Raw genomic sequence first — 25,382 nt, forward strand, 5'->3', positions numbered from 1 at the left:
TTTGGTTAGGGCTGCACGATTATGGTCAAAAATGATTTTGAAATGTTGAGATCACAATTAATTATCACGATTATTTGTTGATTTTAGCCAAAACAAATTTTATTGTCATAATTATATAATTATAACTGCTTTTACATCCATATTGTGCTACTTCCTGCTAATACATCATTCCGCTAATAATTATTGTGCTACATTCCTTAATTGTTCCATTTTGTGCCAAAACAAATTTTATTGTCACAATAATTATATAATTATTCCTACTAATACATCCATTTGTGCTACATTCATCCATATTGTGCTACATTCCTGCTAATACATCCATATTGTGCTACATTCCTCCTTTATTGAAGGATACTGAAGGATACCATTTCAGAAGTTATGCCATTTCAGCTGTTGTGCGACTGCTTTCCACACATGCACGTTTGCTGTGAAAGATACAGGCATCGCAATTTTCTGTTCACGTTAACGGCGCATGTGGTGCCTGGTATCTACCAGACAAAATAGCTACGTGGATTTCTGTGGCTCATTACACTGCCACTTACATATCTGCGTTGCGGTTTGATGCTCCGAAACCCACGTTAGAGGCAACATAAACATCGCTTCATGTCACGCTAGTAAACACTAATAACACGTTACACAGCAGGTAACCTTAGCCTATCATTAGCAACAGTAGTAACTGGATTAAACAGGGCTAAAATGCTGACAGCTAAACAGTGTAGTGTGTCTGTATTTCACTGTAGGATTCCAACAGCGGGACGTACAACAGTCTGCTGCTAAAGCTACGAGCTAAAAGACACAAACTAGCACTGGTCACTGCTGTTGTCTGAAAAACAACACAGACGGGACAAAATGTTGCGTTTACTTGTAAACTGGTAAACATCGTAACCAGCTTATGATGACCGACTGCTACCTGTTGTGGAATTTTCCTCCCGTTACTCTGTCCTCTGTGACGGTCTACATCTAGAAACTAAGCTGCACGGTGCAGGGAACAGCTCTGATTGGCTCATGGAGACATGTGATCAGACAGTGGTTTATGGAGCGCTAGACTGGCTTTGCAAAAACTGTTCTATGAAGGGAATGACACATTTTAAATATCGCTCGATCACGCAAATTTGATCGTGGGAAGCCATAATTGTGATTGTGATTAAAATTTGATTAATTGTGCAACCCTATCTTTGGTTTTTAAAGGTGCAATATGTAATATTGTATGTAATACTGGCGGCTAGCGGTTAAAATAGTTACTGCACTACCATTTCAAAATACTGGAGAGTCGTTTCCCCGCCCCCTCCTGCCCAGACTCGGTTCACGGGGTTGCCAGGCTGAGACCACAGCATTCACAACAATGTTGCTAGACGCTTTTCTCACATAGCCAGACATTACTCCACAGCACAGCGGAGTAGCTAACGTTAGATGCTAGTCTCACATAGCCAGACATTACTCCACAGCACAGCGAAGTAGCTAACGTTAGATGCTAGTCTCACATAGCCAGACATTACTCCACAGCACAGCGGAGTAGCTAACGCTAGATGCTGGCTATATTGACAGTCATAAAAGCCCGTGCTCACGTGGAGCTCTGTAACCAACTGACAGACACACTTTTTCGGCTTAAAATTACAGTATGAACCGCTGAAAACACAACAACCTCACTGTTCTCTCCACACACCAGTCAGGCACACTTCCTCGGCTTAGAATTACAATACGAAACGCTAAAAATACCACTACCTTGCCGACGGAACACACTTCATTGGCTTAGAATTACGGCAACAATCCCTAAACACACTGCAAACTCACAGTCCTCTCTTTCCGATTTACAGCCCCCCTCTCGTGGTTTAAAATAACTACTAAGAGGCTACACGCTGTAAACAGCCATGGGTTGCTTGCCTGGTCCTCCCGGTAACGTTAACAGTTAGCAGGGTTAGCATGGTGGCGTTAGCCAGGACCAGTCGGGATCACTTTACTGGCTATGTCTCAATTGTTTTTGCGAGTAACCAACTCGGGTACTCTAGCTATATAATTCAATGTGAGTACACAAATGTTGAAATGACAAAAAATGCCCGTCCCTAGTAGCTGTGATAAATTAGCATGAAGCTAATGCTTACCTGTTCAGGAGAAAATAAGCCAACTCTGCGTCCTTTTGGGCTCTAAGCTGTCTCCATCTTTCAAATACATCTCCAATATTTACCAGGGGTTGTTACGTCTCTGGTCACGCAACTGTTAGAAACATGCTGTTTTCTTTTTTTATGTCATGTAGAATCTATCTCCGTTGATCCTGTTCGTTTGTTTGCTGCTTTCATGGCTGTACTACCGTTACAGCTGTAGCGTGCTGGGTTTTACGTTTTTACAGGTATATCTGGCAACCCGCCTGCCTGTCAAACTGGGCCGTTGAAACAACACACAGATCAAAACATAAACATAAATTCCTTCACGGAATGTAAATTTCAAAAAAAGAAAAAAATACTGAAATTAGCATTGTTGCCAGAAAAGATAGTATTTCAGTTTAACATGTTTCCTTAATATCTAATGAGGCATTGGTGTCATTTTTGGATTTATTACAGTACAAATATTACATATTGGACCTTTAACCTTTGGGGCTCTTAAGTTTGTGGAACAAATCCTTAAATCCTTTAGAGCTGCGACACACCAGACCGACTCATCCCCATGTAATGCTGCGGTGACCAATCATGTAACCAGAGATCAGACTTGTCAGTGTGTTTGGAGCTCTGGTTTGAGGTGGTGGGAGAGTCCCGTACAGGAAACAGGAAACATCACTGCCTCTGAGGGGAAAAAAATGAAACCCAAGCACTGAACTGTTTTCTCCAACAACAAAACACTCGCTCGTCTCTTTTCTTTCTCTCTCTCCTGTGAAATTAAGCTGCCTTCAAGAGCAGTCGGAAATAGGGCTGGGCGATATGGCCTTTTATAAATACCGCGATATTTTTAGGCCATGTCACGATACGCTATATATATCTTGATATTTTGCCTTAGCCTTGAATTAAAACTTTGAAGCATACAATCACACCAGTATGATGATTCTATATGTCTACATTAAAACATTCTTGTTCATACTGCATTAATATATGCTAATTTTAAACTTTCATGCAAAAAAGGGGATATCACAACTAAGTCAAAGTTAACATAATTGTATTTATTAAACAGTGAGTGGCACAAACATAAAATTGTCAACAGAAAGTGCATGTTTTGTGCAAAATTGTCAGAGACAACATTTCAAAACAAGACATTAGGGCACGCTTGGGCATGCTGTAACTCACATGGCATTTCAAAACACAAAATTAAAGTGTTAAAGTTAATGAGATAATTAAGTGATTAATTTAGTGATGATTGAGCATTATTCTCATATATCAATAAAGATAATTACTATTTTATCACAGTGGTAAAAAATACTCACCAATTGCAAGATGCAGGCGATGGCCAAAACACTGTAGACGTGTCCAGTGGTTCAGGCTCACAGCTTTGACGATGTTAGCGCCGTTATCGGTGGTGATGCACACCTGACGAGCTTCATTTAAATTCCATGACATGAGAGCATCTTGCAGGCCTTGTGCGATGATCCCGCCAGTGTGATCCTCAGGAAGAAAGCTCGTCTGAAGGCACTTGCTTTTCAACTCCCAATTGTCTATATAGTGGACCGTCAAACTGAGGTATGGCTCGCATGTTCGGCTGCTCCATATGTCGGCAGTTGTTGAGAAGTGGGTCACATTTACAAGCTGACTGGCCAGCTCTTCCCTCACTTTAATGTACAACTCAGGCAGCACTTTCTCTGCAAAATATTTGCGACCCGGCAGATTATATCTTGGGTCAAGTGTGTTGATGAGCTTTCTGAACCCGGGCTTTTCAACAACATTAACCGGGGCCATGTCTTTCGCGATGTGGTGGGTTACTGCACACGTTATCTCCTTCTGTTTTTAACTGTTTTTGTCGTACGGCGTTGATCTGGAAATAGAAGAGGCCAGACTCAGTTGCGTGAGTGCTGGTTGCTTAGGCACTTTCTTTGATATTGCACCGCTCTGAGATGTTGTCGTGCGGGAGTTTCAAGCACTCTTCATTTTCTAGCGGGTGGGTTCTCAAATGGTGACATAAATTTGATGTACTGCTACATTTTGAAGCGATGCTTTTGCGACAAATTTTGCATATCACCGTTGTTTGTTCAACATCTTCCTTCTTGCCAGACGATGGATCCTGTGCTGTTTTTATTAATTAATCCTCCTCCATGTGTAACCATTATCACCTGCTGCCGCAAGCATCAAAAATAAAATAAAATAAGCTTCTTAACTTAGGTTATCAAGGTAATCATTATGCTTGCGCTTCGATGCTGGACAGGACAAGAGGGGGAAAAAACAAAGGAAAAAAAATGTCCGCGAGTTTCAGGATATATTAATTTTCTACATCGCACGGACTACAAGCCGCGATATATCGAGTATATTCGATATATCGCCCAGCCCTAGTCGGAAACATCAAGATCTATAACGTTCTGATGGAAAACAGTAACTGTGAAATATGAAGTCTACTTTTTCTTTTTGTGGGGTTTAAGAACACAACAGGATGTTACACAGGTGGGCTGTTGCAGTGACACTCCCAATGTGGAGAATCGCCCCGTTTCTTAACGAAGACGAAATCAGCCGAGTAGAGTCAACGAGCTGGACTGATGAAACCTCTGCAGGCTGCAGGTTCACCAGGCAACCGTCTGTGTGGCTCTCAGGTCCGGCGGCGGAGTCCCTCCTGATACAAGGCAGTAGGCACAGCAGCTAATGAACACTGTCCTCCATAGGGCCGCACAGTGGCCCTCATTTATGAAACGGGCGTAGGACCTAAAACAGGCGTAGGACGGGCGTACGCCGATTCCTACGCAAAGCTCGCCATTTATCAATGTGAACGTGAGCGTAGGCTGAGATAAAATCTCACGTCTGGTCTGAACTCGTGTACGCAAGTTTTCGCGTCAGTGTGTCCTTGCGGTGCAGCATATAATCAGTTTAACAGTAGAAGAAGAAGTCATCAGTTGGTCACTTATCAGCAATGGCAGATCTGTCTCTTTTAGAAGACCTCTATGAGCCGGTACAACAGTGCACACGTACGTGCACGGGCCACGGTGGAGAGCTCCATCGGATTGATTAAGGGCAGATGGCTCGCATCAGTGGGGGGGGGGACGCTACTATACACGGCAGAAAAAGTCTGCAACATTGTTTTAGCCTATTCCTCGCGTTTAAAAGGTAGCCTATAGCGTTATGTTTGGCAATGATATTTAATACAGGAAACATGACGATGCACAACATTTTTATTTATGTCGTGAATGATTTACTTCTGCCATTGACCGAGTTATTTCGGCTTGTTGTTCCAGCCGCTCTGCTGTCAGGAGACAGGGTCGGGGTGGTGGTCCAGCACGGGGGGGGGGAAGCGCTCTCCTCAGCTGTTGTCTCGTTCTGACTCATGAAAAAAAAAACACGAGTAAAATAAAAGACACTGCATAAACTCCGCTACCGTGTGTTTATTCAAATATAAGCACACCTACATGTAGGCCTAAGAGATAGAAGCCTGTATATTAACGTAATTAAGTAATAATTAAGTGCCGCTTCTCAGCCGGATTACGTCTCGCCATGTCGTAAATTGTAGGGGCCTCAAAACCCAGAATATATTGGGCCGTGATATTTAAATGACGATGGTTTCCAGCCGCTGCATTTATCAACGTAAGACCATTCTTACGCTCTGATTGGTGTGATACAAACGTTTCATGAATCATACATAAAGCCTGTCATAAGATGATTTCTGCGCTCATATCTGGTTTCTACGTTTGATACGGTTGATAAATGAGGCCAATATGTTGTTTTATTCTCATCTCGATATCAAATGCCGCAACAAACACACCACGAAAGACACTCAGAGATTGTTTGAGATAGTTGGAAGAAAAGATCAGTAGAAAACTTCAACACTTTAAAATATAACTGCCTTTTATGTTCAAGTTAATGTTCAGTTGGTTCAATACAAGAATGTTGGCCAACAAGCAATCTGGCCTTTAACATCGGTTTATTCATTGTAATAATATTGTTATTGCAATATTCAATCCAGACCATAGGCGGTGCAGATATGACTAGGCTACATTATTTTGACCATGTGTGCAAGTATGAATACTGTGTGAGGATTGGTGTGTGTGTGTGTTAATGTGTGTGTTAAGCTGTGTGTGGTGTATTTGGCCTGCTGCATTACTCTTCTACAATAACAGCTACTGTATGAAAGCTGCAGTAATGGTTGTCTAAACCCGGCTTGGTGGCTGCTATTTGAAATATGTTCGGTGGGCTAATCACAGTTTTATGGTGCTGTTGTCTCGGCAACTCTAGTTTTAACTTTAGTTAAAATACATAAATAAATCTCTCTCGTTCGCTCGCTTAGTAAACTGCGTCAGAGGTGGGTGTGTATCTGCGTGTATGTGTGTGTGTAGGCTGTGTGTGTGTCAAGAGAAACTCTAAATTTCAGATCACCCTCACTGAAACATGGAGCAACCCCATAGCACCAGGAAAAGAAAATCTCTGGCACCACCACAGTCCTAGTCCTCCAGAGAAGTCCTGGTTCCTCCCGGTCCTCGGTGAAAGCTGCTGCTGGTGTTTACAGCTGACTGTCCCTCACGGCGGAGCTAGCTTAAACATCAACAGTTAACAGTTAACACTTTTACAAAGCTAGTGGAAACAAAAACACAGCTAACCTGCCTGAACTTCACCTCAAACTACAGGATAACAAGTTACCAAACTGAGAGTTGAACACGACTGTTAGCTACAATAATGATACTTGTACCAAAACGTTAAAAGTCCATTAGTCTCCAAACATGAGTCAGCTGGACATTAAACTTAGTTTTTCTCTCCTCTGCTGACTGCATGTTTCTCCCTCCATCGTGCTCTACATCTCCTCTCTGACTTCCTCCTTTCTTTTCTACTCCCCAACAAAGTCCTCTGATTGGCTAGGAGTGTAGCTATACAGAACATTATTCACATAGATTCCACTGAAAATACATTACACTTCACTTCAAAACAAAGCATTATGGGAAATGTATTTTCTATTGCATTTACCCAGTTATGAACTGAAACACCATTTATTCATGTAGTTAACTGTATAAAATAAACACTTTATTTATATTTATTTAACAGTATTTGTGATTTTTAGATTTTCTTGCCTGAAGTACGAAGATAAATTTCTCTTATGAGATAAGTTTCTGTTTTTGTGGCTGGAAAGATGTTAGGATTTAATTAATTAATTTAAAATCCACAAACTCAACAAACTGAACACGTTGATCCAACAGAACTAATAAATACATAAATACATGAATCAACAGTCGAGCCAACAGAAAGCTAACTTTGTCTCTTTATTTTTTATTCACACATAAGTTGTTGTGTTCAAGTAGCCTTCAGTTTTCTTCTCTGGATGCTTTTAATAAATAGGCATTGAAAAAACTCACAGTTCATAAACACAACACGGCATAATTAATGTCACAAAGATGTTTAAAAGGTGAATAAAGTGAGTTGAGGTAAATTTATCTTCCAGTTCCTCCCTGATGGGAGACCTGGTATCAGATATACCACACAGACACAAACATACCATAAATACTCATTTTTCATACATAAACTGGTATTTCTATTAAGGTAACATCAGCTAATAGCAGTTTTAGAAAGCAGATGGTTCAGAGCTGCTTTGTGCTGCAGTAGAAGAAGATGTGACAGTTTTATTAGTGAGACTTTATTCAGTTCATGTTTCTAGATTTGGATCATCAGCTGTCATCATCGGGTCAACACGAGGACAAGAAGCTGAACATTGTTGACATGTTGACTCTCATGTTCACTAACTGTTGATGTTGTTAGAACTGGATTGTTAAACATCACTCACAGCTGAATATGAAATGAACGTTTGAATGATTTTCTTTCAGTTATTGTCAGTAAAGTTGTTAATAAATCATCAGATGATAACCTGCAGCTGTATTGTGTCTTGTTCTCTCCATCAGATGTCTGTGAACTGGAACTGGACACAAACACAGTAAACAGATACCTCAAACTGTCTGACAACAACAGGAAGGTGACAGATGTGGAGGAGAATCAGTCATATCCTGATCATCCAGACAGATTTGACTACTGGGTTCAGCTGCTGTGTAGAAATGGTCTGACTGGTCGCTGTTACTGGGAGGTCGAGAGGAGAGGAAAGGTTCATATATCAGTGAGTTACAGAGGAATCAGAAGGAGAGGATACAGTAAACACTGTAGGTTTGGATGTAATGATCATTCCTGGAGTCTGATCTGCTCTGATGAAGATGGTTACTCTGTCAGGCACAATAACAGAAGAACATCCATCTCCTCCTCCTCTGTCTCTAACAGAGTAGCAGTGTATGTGGACATTCCTGCTGGCTCTCTGTCCTTCTACACAGTCTCCTCTGACTCACTGATCCACCTCCACACCTTCAACACCACATTCACTCAACCTCTTTATCCTGGGTTTATGCTCTGGCCTGGTTCCTCAGTGTCTCTGTGTCCTCTGCAGGACTGAGAGTCTCTCCTGGTTCCTCAGTGTCTCTGTGTCCTCTGCAGGACTGAGAGTCTCTCCTGGTTCCTCAGTGTCTCTGTGTCCTCTGCAGGACTGAGAGTGTCTCCTGGTTCCTCAGTGTCTCTGTGTCCTCTGCAGGACTGAGAGTCTCTCCTGGTTCCTCAGTGTCTCTGTGTCCTCTGCAGGACTGAGAGTGTCTCCTGTGGACAGAAACACTGACTGAAGATCAGCTGCTGAAATCAAAGTTCACTCTGTTCACCATCACACACACTCTGCACTGTGAAGCAGATCTGAGACTCAAACACAAAAACATTCATCTGATTTCATCTCTGGGATTATCAACATTTGAACTGTTGGACTAAAAACTCTTCATGATATGGAACATCTAAAAAATAATCAACTGTTAATGGTTACTATTATGTCCTTTATATTTAGAATCATATTGTAATATATTTAAAATTTGGAAAACAAATGTTTCTATAAACAATCATCATATAGTCTAATGTTTCTAAATGCTTTTAATAAAATCTATACGTTTCATCTTGAGGGAGATCATTTGTTCATTTGATCATATCATGATTTCATTCATCAGTTGACTCTCTTTACAGAGATTGATTCATATTTTGAATCAAATTGTAATATATTTAAAATTTGGAAAACAAATGTTTGAAATGAATGTGAGATAGCTCTGCTTTTATGTTTGTATTTCTGTTTTACATTTTAGTTTTGTCACTTTTTATTCCAGAGTGATTTGGTCTCTGAGGCAGATTATTGTGATGAATAATACATCAACATGTGTCTTGTTGGCTCGTTCTCATCTTCTTAATAAAAATACATTTACAACTTGTAACAGAGTATTTCTACACTGTAGTATTGTTACTTTTACTTCAGTAACACATCAGAGTTCTTCCTCCACATTTGGTAACAAGAATAGAAAGAGCTGATATTTCTTGAACGTGCCCCTCAAACCGGCAGAGAGTCTCGTGGGTCAAAGTTGAATCAATGCACGAGCTGCCAAAAAGTGATCGCCTTCCGTCATGTTCAAATGTTACGTCCACAATTTACCTGGAAAACTGCGTGGTACTGGATTAATTGGCTCTTTAAAACAGTATTTCAACTGGTAGAAAGTTCTGGGTGGGCAATAATCTGTCAGATATGAACCTCATTCGTTAAATGAAGTCATTTAGACGCAGAAACCGATGTTCAAACACAAGCTAGGAGCTACGATCACTTTTTGGCAAGTGGAAATGTACATTTTATGGATGTGTTGCTTCTTAAAGAATGTATTTAAACTGGTTAAGTTCTTGTGGGCTATAATCTGTCAGTTATAATTTAAATCCAGTATTTTAGAGGACGAAACAATGAAACGGAGGGATGTGACCTCCCACGATTTAACTGGTTGAGGCGGCAGATATGGACTTGACTCCGGTCAAAGAATCAGGCTCCAGAGGTAGTATGTCTGGTTAACAGAGCTTTATTTTGAGTTTGTGTTGGTAGTTTGAGTTTGTGGTCCTAAAGAAACAAAGATAAATACAATAAGAATATCAATTTAACCTGCAGTATAATAATATCAATGATAAAGGAGCTATACTAATAATTATGAATGGTATAGGCAGCGGCAGCCTTAAGCATCTGGGGGCCCGTTTCAATAACTAATATGGGGCCCTACCCACGTAAAACATAAACATAATAGAGCAGAAAAAGCAATTTTATTACGTGTACTTTCAGCTTCACGAACAGGCAGCTCAACATAGAAATAATCCAACCTAATTTGATTAAAACTATATACAATTATACAGCGTTTTACATTGAATAAGCCTCGCCCTTTTCATGGACGCCAACTTCTCTGCTTAATTGATTTGCGCAGTATATTTTCAGCTGTCTGAGCTGACTTTAAAAAAAAACAGCTAAAACATCCCCTCAACTTGAATTATTTAACAAAATCAAAGAAGAAAAAGTGTCTGACTGACAATGAACCAAACTTATAAATAACGATGGGCTCCGCGTTTTTTCAGCACCGTGGACAGCTCACCGGGCGGCGGGCGTATATTTCACCTGAGCCCTTTTTAGAAATCCACCCTTCTGTGTTTGAGAGCTGAGAATGCCCTGATAAGTTCATCTTTGTCCAGCGATTTTGTCACCTCGTGCTCAATGGAAATCTGAGCGAGAGCTGACAGCTGCTCCTGGAGCATTGTTGACCTCAGGTGTGTTTTTATTAGCTTCAAGCGAGAGGAACTCCTCTCTCCGCTCGCTACCGCCACAGGCACTGTCATCATGGGTCGGAGAGCAATGCTGAGGTTTGGATACAGTTCAACTAATCTGTTTCTGTAGATGTAGCTCAGAATCTGCAGGCCGGTGGTTTCTTTTGCTGGCACGGCAGTGACAGCAGCCGAGATCTCGCGCACAAGGTCCTCAGCATCCACATCGCCGAGGGTTATTTCAATATTTGCGCAGCTTTCTTTGAGGGTGTAACTTTCCACGGCCCTTTTCATTTCCTCTCTTCTGTAAATGAACCCAAACAGACCATGAAATGTCTCCATCAACTTGAAGTGCTCACTAGTGCCTGTGATGGCAGAGTTCACTAGTGGGAGGAAAACATTTCTCCTGAACTTTTCCTCGGGTGTCACTGTCAAGGAAGGATCCGGATTTTGGGGCTCGTACGGAAACTGGCGTTTGGGTTTTGGGCCTGGTGTAGTGGGGAAGACCATTGGCATCTCCATCTCTTCCGCCATGTCTCTAGCATCTGTCTGGGCGGATGAAAGGCCGTTCTCTCTGTATTCCTTTAGGAATTTAAGAACATATCCCACCTCGTACTGGAGCACATCGATCCCAACTGGTGGGCTCTGGAGCAGCTTGCTGACATGATCGACCTCATGTAGAATGTTGTACCACATGATGATGACAGTAAGCAGGAATTTCCAGCTCGTTATCTCCTGTTCAAGGCCTCTGGCAGCAGACGCAGTCTCACTGTCACCTGATAATAACAATAATGTTGTTTTTTTAATTTCAACAATTTAATGACGCTTTACAATGCCATGCGCCGCTGTCCATTGTACTGAAACAGCTCAACGTAATCCTAGCACCGGGTCTGGTTTAAGTTCTTAAATAGGTTAAAAACACCATAATAAGTAGCCTAACACACTAAAATCATAGACTGTCTATCACAAAGCAAAAATAACACACACTCGACTCGTACATACCTTTTTTTGTTGCATGATCGACCAGTGAGAGAAGAGCTTCGCCGACAGCAGGAAGCTGATAGCGCAGCACTTTCATTCCCATCGCGGGTTGGATATGGCCTTTAGGGTCATCTGTGCTACGTTTGTCTTGTAAATCTCCCATCTCTGTGTGGAGGAGCTGAAAATGGTGTACAGACGTTGCAGCACCCCAAAGAAGCTCACAGACTCCACTGTTGACTTCGCAGCATCTACATTGACGAGGTTTAGACTGTGGCTGGCGCATGGCATGAACAGTGCTGTTTTTGTTGATATCAAGCACCCTTTTCTGCACACCGCTATTTTTCCCCCCGCATGTTGCTACCGTTATCATACGACTGTCCCCTGCATGTTTCGACATCCAGGCCTAACTTCTCCAAATGCTTCAAGAAGACATCTGTTAGCCCTGCGCCTGATGTGTCAAGCACTGGTAGGAAACCGACAAAATGCTCTCCAACAGTAGCCCCGGCACCCATTTGGCACTTGACAAAGCGCAGTGTCACAGAGAGATGCTCTATGTGTGCAGCGTCCGGGGTGCAGTCCATTATCACAGAGTAGTAATGGGATTGTTTCACTCCGTGTATTATTGCTTCCACTGTCTTGTCTCCAATAAGAGTGATCAGCTCATTTTGTATCGTTTTCCCCAGATAATGGTCAGCAATCTCTTTTGTCTCAGCTCGTCTGACATGCTCGCTCATCACTGGGTCAAACTCTGCCAGCAGCTCCACCACAAAGTTTCCATTGTTTGTTTCATGTAGGTTGGAAGTGTGGCCACGGAGAGCAAGGTTTCATTCTGCAAGCTGACAGACTATGGCAATTAACCTTTTCATGACGTCGTTCCACTGTCTTTTTTTCAACATTTGCATTTCTTGATAGGTATTTTCAATGGTACTGTGCATTTTTCAGCTGTCCATATTGGCACGGTGTGTATTCGCTTTCTCCCTGGCATCTCCCTCACCTGTCTCAGCGGTAGGATCTTGATCGTCATGTTCTTGTTCTACTAACAATGTTTGGTCATCATTATTGCCAGCAGTTTCAGTTGAAGACGGGTAATCTGTATTTTGGCTAGCATCCTGTGACGGGGTTCGGCTGGTCGCCGGTAGGGTTACAGATGCTGGACCAAAGAAAGAGGTCACTCTCAGGCAAAAGGCAAAGATATAAACAAATAAACTACTGGTATTATATTTCGTTCCAAACCTTGCCATGGTAACCGCGAGTTCGACCAATCCGAGACGTCAGTGTTTTGCTTAGAATTGTGGGTAATGTAGTATTACTCCAGAAGATCGCAAATAACAAGGTTGATTTCATACCTTGTGGCTTTTATAGGAGCAGAAACTTTCGTTTCACAACCTCGTAGCTCGTGGTCAATCTACCTTGGATGGTTTAGACATTATGGCTGAAAATCAATATCCTACGGAGAAAATGAATGGGATTTTGCTGGTCTGTTGGGGCCCCCTCGGAGGGCGGGGTCTGTTTCAATTGAAACGGGTGAAACATAGGTAAGGCTGCGTCTGGGTATAGGAATCAACAGTGGTTACTAACTGAACAAAGGCAGGAGCTTTAAACTTAAAGTGCACAAATATTAGCTGTAGCTGTTACCAATGTTATAAATAGGCCACAGACATGGAGCGTTGAATAAATCACGAGGTAATCAAATGCACATAACCTACAGAGCACAGTACCTGAAATTCACTTCACAATAACCTCCTCCACTATATTATAGAAGTTAACTTAACATACAAACACTTAAAGCCCACACGAAGTGAGATATAAACCGGCGTTATCACATTAACGGCGATGATTAGCTAAGTAGACTCTTTATGAGCGTGCCGTGGAGAAAGGAAAATAAGGCTTACGTGACAACTCCTGACATAACTTCGATCTAAATAGTTAAACTATACATTTAAACTAACACATATATTGTACCTGTATGTGGTCACGCAACAAACTCCACATGTACAATACTCACGTTTTCCTCACAAACGCACAAAGCAGACAGAATGAAGAAACGGAATAAGGAAAAAGTCTGCTGCCTCTCTAAACAAACATCAAAGCACAGTGCCGCTCATTCAACCGACATCAGACTGCAGTATCGCCGGCCACCTGCAGGGGACGGGGACAGGCTTTCCATCAAACAACCTTTCAGTGGAAAGGTAGGGGCTGTGATCACTTTTTGGAAGAACAGCAGAAACCAGTAACTAGCCTTACTTCCTTCACCTTTTAATGGTTCTGCTATTACCTTCTGCTTTGGTAGCACTAGGGTTCAAACCTTTCTGCCTAATGTCTTATTGTTCATTCAATCCTTTACATAGACTCTATAGTTATTTATTCCATACATGTGCACGGCTCTGTTCATCCGTCTCCATCATTGCACACAAGTGAACTGGCATAAATGGCATACATGCAGTATGAGAAACTAAAATACCTCAAATATAACAACTATCAACTATAAATGAAGTGTGTTTATTAATCAGGAAATTGCTATTTTATTTAAATGGAGTCTGGTGGAAACATACATTTAAATGCTAACATTTTATTTACTTATTTTTCTTTATAGTCCAGGTTGTTCACTAACTCTCTCTCTCTCCCTCTCTCTGTTTGTCTGTTACTATAGAAACAGAGAGGAGAGGGACCCAAACGTCAGTTTGTTTTCCTGTAATATAATATTCTGAGTTCAGGGTTCAACTGCTAGCGCTATTTAACTAATGCTGCAGCGAAGAAGTATTTGTTGTTCTTAATTAATCACCTGGTAAATACAGTTTACAAAAATCCCTATACTGTTTAGTAAGGTGATGTCAAATTGCTGAAATATTCAATTTATTGTCACTTAAGACAGAGAAAAGAAGCAAACCTTCCTAACTGACAAGTTTTAATCAGAACATGACTGCTGCTGCTTAAAAAATGACTTGAACAGTTAATGTGTTTAAAGCGTAACTCTCGCCAAAATGCATCCTAGGGTAATTTTGTGAATGTACGTGAGTCTACACCTTAACGCAAGCATTGACAACATTGTTTATGTACCCAGAGTTTACTAAAAAGAAAGGTTTTGAACAACTCACCGCAGTTGTTGTTTCCGGCCGCAGACATTTTATCAGCAAAAAACAATCGATTTCCGAATGCAACATAACAGGGAGGAGAGTAAAGATGGAAAGCTCCTAAAGCTTAGTTCCATATAAATGCACAGATAAGTCGTTTTTTTTTCGTTATTGAAAAACAATATTGACTTTGTAGTTGAAAAAGGAGCCTCATATGGAGTCTGTTCTTTCGCATTCGGATATCGACTCGTTTTGACTGCCGAGGTGGTAGTGGCTGGAAACAACAACAGCTGCGGTGAGTTGCTCAAAAACTTTCTTTTTAGTAAATCTGTGTTCACAAACAATGTTGTCAATGCTTTCGTCCACGTGTAGAGCCCCTGGTGATACTTTGAGCAAAGTTTCATGTTGTGTCGAGCCTTCTTAGTGTTTTAAAAATAACTATTTTGAGACTAGCATGAAAGTGCCCCTAGCACTCCCATTCAGAAGGCCATTTGACCCAAAAACGAGAATATGGTGAATCTTAAAAGTGGCGATTCGGTCCTAAATATGCTTTTAAACTAAAGTTTGACTCACGTACATTCACAGAAATACCCTAGGATGCATTTTAGCGAGAGTTACGTTTTAAAGATGCAGTAGGTAAGTCTTATAAAACTAACTTTCTGTCATATTTGCTGAAACTGACCCTATGTTCCAGTAGAACTACATGAATTATGTAATATAAAAAAATCCAGCTCCTCTGGCCCAAACTGGCCCAAATATAAATTCAATTTATTATTATTTTTATTTTGCTCAACTTGCTTATCAGTGTTGTTCATGAACACGCTAAAAGAGCCTGTTCATTAAACCTTTTCACACTGAAGGCTTTAAACATCTATCATTTTAATCTTGTTACACACCATAATAAGACTTGTGCCTAAAATAGAAAATATATCATCTTTCAGAAGATGAAGGCTTGAAGGCTCCATAATTTCACACTCTGAAATGTACACAATGAGTACTTTTACTTTGAATACTTCCAGTTAGTGCTGAGTAAGTATGTAGCCTACTTTGACTCCAGTAGACTTTCTACTGCAGGATCTTTACTTGTAACAGAGTATTTCTACACTGTGGTAGCCTATTGCTACTTTGACTTTAATCTTTAGTATAGTTTTGTCACTTTTTATTTCACTTTTATTCTGCTCAACCTGAGGCAGATTATTTTGATGATTAAGACATGAACATGTGTCTTGTTTGCTCGCTCTCATCTTCTCTTCAGAAACAACCGTTCAAACACAAGCTAGAAGCTACGATCACTTTTTGGCAAGTGTGACAAACGTGCATTTTATGGATGTTTTGCTTCTTAAAGAATGTATTTAAACTGGTTAAGTTCTTGTGGGCTATAATCTGTCAGATATGATTGAAATCCAGTATTTTTGAGGCAGAAACAACCTTTCAGTGTAAAGGTAGGCGCTGCGATCACTTTTTGGCAGAACAGCAGAAGCGTGTGTTTCCCCCCCTCCCGCTCCAGCTGACTGATGGACAGACAGGTGCTGCTGTCGGTTCACTTTCCTTCTTCAGTTGTCGGATGGAAAGTTGGAGATGTTTCCAATCAGCAGAAATCAGCTGGGACAGCCAACCAACACACACACTGGGAGTCCAACCACTTTAATTCATGTTGACTTTGTGAATATTATATCTGAACTTTTAGCTTCAGTCTTCATCACAGACTCCAGCAGTTTTGGACAGTACCGAAGTCAAGTGAATGTAAAAACAATCTGAGCATCACAACTAACTGTTTTAGACACAGATATGGTCATAATAATGCTCCAAAATGCTGTCAGATTGCATTTTTTTAATCATGCACAACAAAAGAAAAAAACGCCATAATGAACCTCAGTTCAATGGATGCTCTGTAGCATCTCACAGTTTATCTCCCCCCCCACTAAAGACTGTTGACGTTACAGAGCTTTACTCACGCTTTGGCTACAGTGAAGGCGTAACGTATGCAGACTGTTAGCGGAGCGTATGTGCCGCTGAATGTATCTTTTACCGGCTCCACCTGCAGCGCCACACGGGCGGAGGATTGTGGGAGTCCCAGGCCAGACGGAGAGCTTTTTGCTTTGGGATTGTTGTTGTTTCTTCAGTTTTTTTGGAGCCGGCACAGAGCTGTGAAAAGGTTCATCTACTGTCAGCTGTTGTCAGAGGACGCAGGGGAGGGAAACAAGAAATAAAAACACAAACTCTCCAAACCAAACTGCCAACACGCTCACTGACAGTCATTAAGTCGTTTCCTGTATATCGGTAGTTTAATTTAAAAGAAATATAGACACTTTATGATCCATTTCTGTGTGAAAGGGCCACACACACCTCTGGTAAAACTCTAAATAGAAGCCTGTCCTGTTTCTACCTTGTAGATTGGATCTGTGTGGAGCATATGCACCACTACGCTGCTCTCTGCCTGCTGTCTCCAGTCTGATGGTTATGGTGGAAGCGTAGTGTTGGAACATCAGCTCTGCTTATGTTACGCGTGCAATGTAGCCGGCCAGTAGAGTTAAAAATACTTCTATTTTAGGTATATATAATATGGTCTATTGGTGAAGCATCATTAATCACATTTTGTCCCCAGCGGGCATAAAAATAATTCATCCGAGGCAGGGACATGTAGACCAGAAAGGGGGCAGTCCCACGCAAGTGCAGCTTCCAGCATGAAGCGTATCCCACAATCCACTGCAACATGAGGTCACACAGGTCGGACGCCGCCTGTGCTCCAGAGACCCGTCGACAGATGTGAGAAGATATTTAAATTTATTTTTAACACCGCTGCTTTTGCTGTGTTGATTTGTGAGCTGCAGTCAGGAGAAAGATGATTTTATTGTTTTAATTTGGAGATTTTCTTCTCAGCCAAGAGTGAGGGAGCGCTACATGTAAAGGTAAATGTTGGACAAAAACAAGCAGTGTAAATAAAGTATTAATTTAGTAAATATTAACAGGTAAATTTACTTAAAGTATCAAAGTAATATGTGACACGGAGGCCACTTGGAGAGATATCTGCTGCTGTACCAGTTGCTGATCTTTATCTCATTAGATGGTCAGTTAGCTCCATCTAGTGGACAGATAGTAGAACTCCATCATCTGATGGGGGACTTCTCTCACACTGACTGGGTGTGTGGACAGGTTGGACTGGTTCTGACGTCTCTCTGACTCTGAAGTTATGAACTGTGACGGCGTCTTCAGATCAAATGTACATCATCACCAGGACTGACGAGGACCAATGAGCAGCTTCTTCTCTCCCAGAGTTTCCTCGACACATGAAGGAGGAAAGTGTCTGGAAAGTGACCTGAAGAGACTTCAGCAGGTGAGAATCTGACCAGAGGAATCTGGAAATGGTTGATGAACAGAATCACTTTGATTCAATCTGTTTGACTGGACAGAAGAAATGGTTCTTTCTGGGTTGTTCTTCAGATTTTTAGAGATAGACTATGATTCTAATGAGTGTCCATCTGAGTTAAAGGAGATGGTTTGAGAATGATTAGCATGTATTACTGTTGGTAGTTCTCAGGTCTAAACAACAGCAGAATGTTCTCTGAGTTCACATCAGTGAAAAACAGGGAGGGTCCAAAGTGGTCGGACAGCTCTGATCAACTTGGCCGTGGTACATCTGATCCTAAACCCAGTTGTACTTTGACAGTGAGTTGTTTGTACTTTTACTGCATTACATAATTACAATAAGATCATTCTGCACTGCATTAAAAGTATAAATACACCCTGTCAAATGGCTTTGTTAGTAAGCTAAATGTACTGAAAGTATCAAAGTAAAATTACAGAGTGCAATAAAATGTCCCCTGTGAGTGTGTGTGTTTGTGTGTGTGTGTGTGTGTGTGTGTGTGTGTGTGTGAACACGCAGGAGTGTGAGAGAGTGAGAATGAGGAAGATGGCAACGTAACTATGTGGGTGGCTACACCACACAAGAGTTCAAGATGGCGAGGGAAGCCATGACATTTGAGATTATTTAAAATTTAAGAATACGTTGCAGACATAAGGTATAACATTGATAATGCAGCACCTAGGTTGGTGTGGAGTTGAGCTAAATTGCACTAACATCAGATCTGTGTGAGTGTCAGGAAGGGCATGTAGATGTGTGTGTGTGTGTGTGTGTGTGTGTGTCTAAGAGAGGGTGTGTCTTTTTATTTATTTAACCTTTATTTAACCAGGTAGGCTGTTGAGAACAGGTTCTCATTTGCAACGGTGACCTGGCCAAGAAAAGCATAGGCGTGCAAGACAAGAAATAGTTTCACATTCAATACAGTACAATAACACAATAATACAATATGCTACATAAAGTGCAGATTAAGTGGGCATTACAAATGCTGGTATGTAGTGAGGTGTAAGTAAGTCGATGGATATGCAATACATGATCAGAGAGTAAATATCACTGCTGAGATGGTGTAAAGAGTCGATGGTGTAATGAGTCAATAAACAGTTAGTCTAGTGGTCTAGTTAGTGAAGTAGAATCAGTTGTAATACAATATATATGAATAGACAGTCTAGATAAATGCTAAAGTGTAGTGTGAAGTCAATAATATTAGTGCAGGTTGTGGTCTATTAAGTGAGGTAGATCAGTAATAACACAGTAACAGTAATATAAATGCTGAATGTAGAGAAAAGACAATATACAGTTAGTGCAAATGGTGGTCTAGCTAGTGATGTAGATCAGTAATAATACAATATGTGTTGGAGCCATTTAATTGGCAATCAGCGTGTGACGCTGGGGGTGGAAGAGTTTATTTAAATGGGGCCTAATTGCTTCAGCTGTGTTGCGCACAGCAAGGTCACAGTTTGTTTGACCGTGGTTACGTGTATGATAACGTGGTAAGATTGAAAGAAGAATTATTATTTTGTTTTATTATTTTGCTGGTCACTTAAAATAAACGGATTGCCATATCCAACTTTAAGTTTGAACTCTTGGACAAGTTATTCATTAGCAATTGTTGGTTTAAAAACGCGTAAATTACAGACCAAACAAAGGAACAAATGTGCGCCAACAATATGCATGAATAAATAGACAGTCTATATAAATGCTGAGATGTAGTAAAGAGTTAATATACAATTAGTGCAGAATGTGGTCTAGACAGCGACGTAGATCAGTAGATGTGCAAAAAGTGTGTGACAACAAAGTTGGGAAGGGGAGGGGAATATTGCAAAGTAGCGTCTGTCATCAGAGAAAAATGCAAGGAGTGTCAGAACTGGTCAGACAGCTTGGTGATCCATTTACTGTAACTAAAACACAGACATCTTCCAACACTGAGACAGACTTGGTTTGACTGAAAGCTGTTTACACGGTCCATGTGTCAACTGTCCCAGAGACTCCGAGTCCTTCCATGGACCTGAGTCCTGTACTACGAATCCAGATCAACATGCTTTTCAGTTACCCGGCTTCACCTGACCTAACAACCGCGGTCCTGTATAAGCTATGTCACGACGATGGTTATCAAACTAGTTTCCCAATCCAGCGACTGGTGCGTTTACATAAAAGAGGCGGTGTTTGCACAGCATGACCAATCACAAACATCTACCAGACCTGCATATTTTACATAAGAAGAGCAAACTATAATTCTACATAAATATGAAGAACACAGTCACGGTTTTACAGACAAAACGCAATACAGTCGCTGCTTCCTACAACAGGAAGGAAAGCTGGCAATAGCCAACGCTGTAAATGCGTAAATCACAACTCCTATCAATATCACTTCCCCATCAGTCAGGACCAAGATCTGACCATAATTACACTTGTGCTTTCCATAAACTGTCATTGCTTTAGCCTATTATTTCAGTTGCAACCCTGGCAGTGGTAAGCGATCATGAGAGAAAATAAAAAAAACATAAAATATAATTCAAACCAATGTGTGAAAATCTATATCTTTCATAAAAATACCCATCAGGGAATGTTAACGGTGTTGTTGGTCTCTAAATGTTTTAACATTTATGAGCTCACCTCTCTCTCTCCACGCACCGAGCTCCACCTGATCTTCTCAGAACGGTGACGCTGTTCTCTACTGAGTATTGATTGGTCATTAGGCGGTGCTTTTACACCGGTGGATCTCTGATCCCCCGACCAGGTTAGGTGTTCAGCATAAGTGACCAAAGCGATTTAACCCAGTAACAAGTGATCCACCGTCATGATACCCAAAACCCTGGGTTGTACCTGAAGTTACCTCGGTAACGCCAAATCTTGCTTCGTAGTACAGGCCTCCGCTCAGTGTGCCTGATGGAAAGAGCTGATTCACTGTCTTCTATGTTTACAGTGTTTTAAGCCCCCAACATCGCCTCCCAGGCAGCGCTGCCTGGAAGGCACTAGGATTAGATAATGTTTAGGGTTAGGTGCCTTCAAGTCAACTGTTGCAGCGCTGCCTGGAAGGAGACGATGTGGCCTTAAAACACCATCAAGCGTTTTCTGCAGTATCTGTGACATGTTAGAGAGGGATGAGAGACTAATGTGTCCTGTGATGAAAAGCTTGTTATAGTGACAGAGGTCATCTCTCTCCTCTTTAAACGAGTGTCCATCTGAGTTAAAGGAGAGTGGTTTGAGAATGATTAGCATGTATTACTGTTGGTAGTTCTCAGGTCTAAACAACAGCAGAATGTTCTCTGAGTTCACATCAGTGAAAACTGGTCGGGAGAGTCAAAACTGGTCGGACAGCTTTGATCAACTTGGCCGTGGTACATTGGATCCAAAACACAGTTGTACTTTGGCAGTGAGTTGTTTGTACTTTTACTGCATTATAGAATTACCGTGACATCATTCTGTACTGCGGTAAAAGTATCAATAAACAGAAGTTAAAGTTTGGCTTTGAAATTCTTACTTTGGTAAAAGGAGAAAAAAGTATTATCAGCTAAATGTACTTAAACAACAAAAGTAAAATTACTGAGTGCAGTAAAAGTGTGTGTGTGTGTGTGTGTGTGTGTGTGTGTGTGTGTGTGTGTGTGTGTGTGTGTGTGTGTGTGTGTGTGTGTGGGTGTGTGCGTGAGAGTGTGAGAATGAGGAAGATGGCAACATAACTACGCTGGTGGCTACACAACACAAGAGTTCAAGATGGCGAGGGAAGCCATGAGAGTTGAGATTCTTTTAAACTTAAACATACGTTGCAGACATAAGGTATAACATTGATAATGCAGCGCCTAGGTTGGTGTGGAGTTGAGATAAGTTGCAATAACATCTGATCTGTGCAGTCACAGACTATGTGAGTGTCAGGAAGGGCATGTAGATGTGTGTGTGTGTGTGTGTGTGTGTGTGTGTGTAGAGGGGCGTGTCTGTCATCAGTGAAAAATGTAAGCAGTGTCAGAACTGGTTGGACAGCTTGGTGAATCATTTACTGAAACTAAAACACAGACATCTTCCAACACTGAGACAGACTTGGTTTGACTGAAAGCTGTTTACACGGTCCATGTGTCAACTGTCCCAGAGACAAACTGGCTACAGCGACAGAGGTCATCTCTCTCTTCTTCAAATGAGAGTCCATCTGAGTTAAAGGAGATGGTTTGAGAATGATTAGCATGTATTACTGTTGGTAGTTCTCAGGTCTAAACAACAGCAGAATGTTCTCTGAGTTCACATCAGTGAAAAACAGGGAGGGTCCAAACTGGTCGGACAGCTTTTATCAACTTGGCCGTGGTACATCTGATCCAACTTTGACAGTACTTTGACAGTGAGTTGTTTGGACTTTTACTGTATTAAAAGTTACCATAAGTTCATTCTGTACTGCATTTAAAGTACCAACAACTCACTGTCAAAGTACAACTGGGTTTTGGATCAAATGTATCACGGCCAAGTTGATCAGAGCTGACAATCAGGATCACTTTGATCACATTGTGCTATGTCGCTGTTTAACTGGAAAGTAGAAAGGTTTCTTTATGCTGATTGGCTAATTCAAAATATGTATTTGAAATATTCTGTAGAATTTCTCTCTGTGTTGAAGAACAATGATTTTAGACAATATTTACATGTAAAGCTGTTTGTATGTCTTAAAAAGCAACAGTTTGATTGTCTTCTGAGTTCATGTCATCAGTGAAAAATGCCTTGAGTGCCTAAACTGGTTTGACAGCTTGGATCAACTTTTTTGTCTGTTTTTTAACTCTTAAAACTCTGTGTTACGTGCTCAAATACAGCCATCTTCCAACACTGAGACTGACCTGGTATTATTGAAGACCCTTTAGCACAGTCCATGTCTCAACTGTCCCAGACTGCACCAGTCTTTATAACTATTTGTCTAGATGGACCAGAGCCAGCCCAGGGTGGAAGGGGACTTAGGGGCCCTCTGCCGTCAAGAGCCCTAAAGGAAGAAAAATGTGAACTATTAATTAGGGACCTAACACCAAATGGCGCAAGCACCCTATTATTTTAGTAGAAATTAAATTGCTGTAATGATTGGGTTTTGGGAGTGGCCAACGGGCTCCATAGCGCCCGTTGGCCACTTTATGTAGCTCTGGTCCCTCCCCTTTCCGCTTCGTAGTCAAGATGGTGCCCGTTTAGTGCGAGTAGGGTCCATCGTTCCTCACTGAACTTTTTGACCGTTTTTAGGGGGTCATCGTGGTACTTCCAGTGCTCTGACTTATATCTACACTATCTACTTAAAACTAAGTGTTAGGAGTGTGACAGTAGGCGCTTTGAGACACAGCCCAGGTGGGCTAAAATGTGTTGTGAACCTTAATTAATATGCAGGCCGGATATAAATCTACGAGGGGCCAGGTTTGGCCCTCGGGCCTTATGTTTGTTAGACAAAGTCTGTTTCAGAAACACGGATGTGAAAACAATCCGACGTATTAAAACACACTTCATACAGAAATATTAAAAAACGTTTTAACTGCATTACCTATCAACTGTTTCTTTGCGAGACACAGACGCTGCGTTCACAGGTCGTAGGTAACACGGAAACCTAAAATAGGAGAACAGGAAAAATTCAGCTTACGAGCATGAATTCTGTCACAGTTTATCTCGGGATATTTTTTCATTAAATGTTTAGTTATATTGTAGAAAAATGCCAGTCTATCTCCGCTCTGCTCCGAAGCAGTGACGCATTCTCGTGAGCGGAGCCGTAGGAAACGTATTTCGTACGATATCCTAGAAATGAATGGACGTCGGTAGTTGAGTTTAGCCAACAAGAAGTGAGCCTCATGCTGCGACAACGGCAACGTATTCTCATGAACGTGTCCGTATGGTATCAAACGAGAATGGACGACACCAAAACGTATGATATCCTACGAAATTAGGAGGCCGGGCACGTGACCCCTGGCTGGTCTGCTCTAAGATCAGGACTGGACTTCAGTTACCAAACCTGAGCTCCTGTCACTGCCCGATGTGAGTCGCGCATGCGTCACTTTGCGACAAGTAGCCTACAAGATGCTGACAGCTTTTTGAGCTAACGTTAGCAATCAAACAATTGTAGATAGCTAAAACCTTTTTGAAATGACTGCTAGCTACAAGTTAGCAATCAAACACAACAAAGGCTGTCACGTGAATGGTGTTTGGAGCTAGCAATCAAACAGTCTTTCTCCTTAACTTCTTCCAGGACATGAACACCTGTTTCCTGGGTAAAAGTCTTGTGTTTTCTCCTTAACTTCTTCAGGACATGAACACCTGTTTCCTGGGTGAAAGTTAATGTGCTGCTGACAGTAATAAATACGTGGAATATATTACCAATTACAGTGCTTCACTTTTTACAGCTATATGTACGAATGCTTCATGAGAACAGGCTGGAAGCAGAGATGCTACTTTCAAAATCACGCAAACGTTATTCAACATTACCAATGCTGCCTTTATTGTGAAAAACTAACTGAAGTAAGACACCACAGCTGAACTGGATCAACATTGAACTGACAGATATAGGCTGATTACTTATATTAAGACAATTCTTTTTTTTGTATTACAAGTTTTCAGAATTTTTTTTATGTCAAAATATGCAAATGAGGAATTATCTAATGCTAACTTTCTGTGAATTCAGGAGAGAAATCGACAGACACAAAACGAGACAAAATGTAGTAAAAAATAAATGTTTTGCTTTAGACAGGGAAGATAAATAGCTTCAAAATCTAGAAACTGACCAGTGCATGAAAAACATGTTTAGAAGTACAAGTACAAACTCTTACTGAAGTACAAAAGTATCAGCATCAAAACATAGTCCTGCTGGAAGTGTCACAGAGAAGTTTTTTGCTGCTTTACTTTTGTAAGATATTAAAGGAATACTCCACCGTTTGTTGAAATAGGGCTTATCACGGTCTACCATGGCTGTAGATAGGTGGGCCAACGCATTTTTTGTCTCAGTGCAAGTAATTAGGTTGTTTCTTGGTCTTTTGTTGGCTCACTTTTACTCACAACATGCTAACCTAGCATAGGATTCCATTCACTACGCTAAGCTAACTAGCGGCGGCGCTGCCGGTGTTGCACCGGACTAAAACAATGTTTGCACAAAAAATGAGTTGGCCCACCTATCTTCAGCTAGAGGAGACCCTACAGCTAGAGGAGACTCCATCTACAGCTAGAGGAGACCCCACCCATCTACAGCTAGAGACCCACCTATCTACAGCTAGAGGAGACCCCACCCATCTACAGCTAGAGGAGACTCCACCTATC

The 25,382-nt window shown here is 41.3% G+C and overlaps 4 protein-coding genes across 4 annotated transcripts in view; 1 reads left to right on the plus strand and 3 right to left on the minus strand.

Moving 5' to 3' along the window:
• The window catches only part of LOC114553109 (NACHT, LRR and PYD domains-containing protein 4-like), a 239,017-nt gene extending 230,448 nt beyond the window's left edge, over positions 1-8,569 (plus strand). Inside the window, 1 exon segment of the mRNA XM_028574254.1 lies at positions 7,997-8,569. Within this exon segment, the coding sequence (XP_028430055.1) occupies positions 7,997-8,532 (536 nt within the window). The 3' untranslated portion in view covers positions 8,533-8,569.
• The window catches only part of LOC114552945 (heterochromatin protein 1-like), a 600,023-nt gene that overhangs the window by 455,210 nt on the left and 119,431 nt on the right, over positions 1-25,382 (minus strand). The gene's annotated exons all lie outside the window — the stretch shown is intronic.
• Positions 1-25,382, minus strand: part of LOC114553107 (NACHT, LRR and PYD domains-containing protein 3-like) — a 582,600-nt gene that overhangs the window by 452,106 nt on the left and 105,112 nt on the right. The window lies entirely within an intron of this gene.
• LOC114553119 (uncharacterized) lies at positions 10,367-12,818 on the minus strand. The gene is made up of 2 exons (XM_028574286.1): positions 11,730-12,818; positions 10,367-11,503 (listed from the first exon to the last, which is right to left on the minus strand). The coding sequence occupies exons 1-2, from the start codon at positions 12,103-12,105 to the stop codon at positions 10,596-10,598; spliced, it is 1,284 nt and encodes a 427-aa protein (XP_028430087.1). The 5' UTR covers positions 12,106-12,818; the 3' UTR covers positions 10,367-10,595.

The sequence above is a fragment of the Perca flavescens genome, chromosome 3 (genome assembly GCF_004354835.1).
Source record: "Perca flavescens isolate YP-PL-M2 chromosome 3, PFLA_1.0, whole genome shotgun sequence".
Taxonomy (NCBI): Eukaryota; Metazoa; Chordata; class Actinopteri; order Perciformes; family Percidae; genus Perca; species Perca flavescens.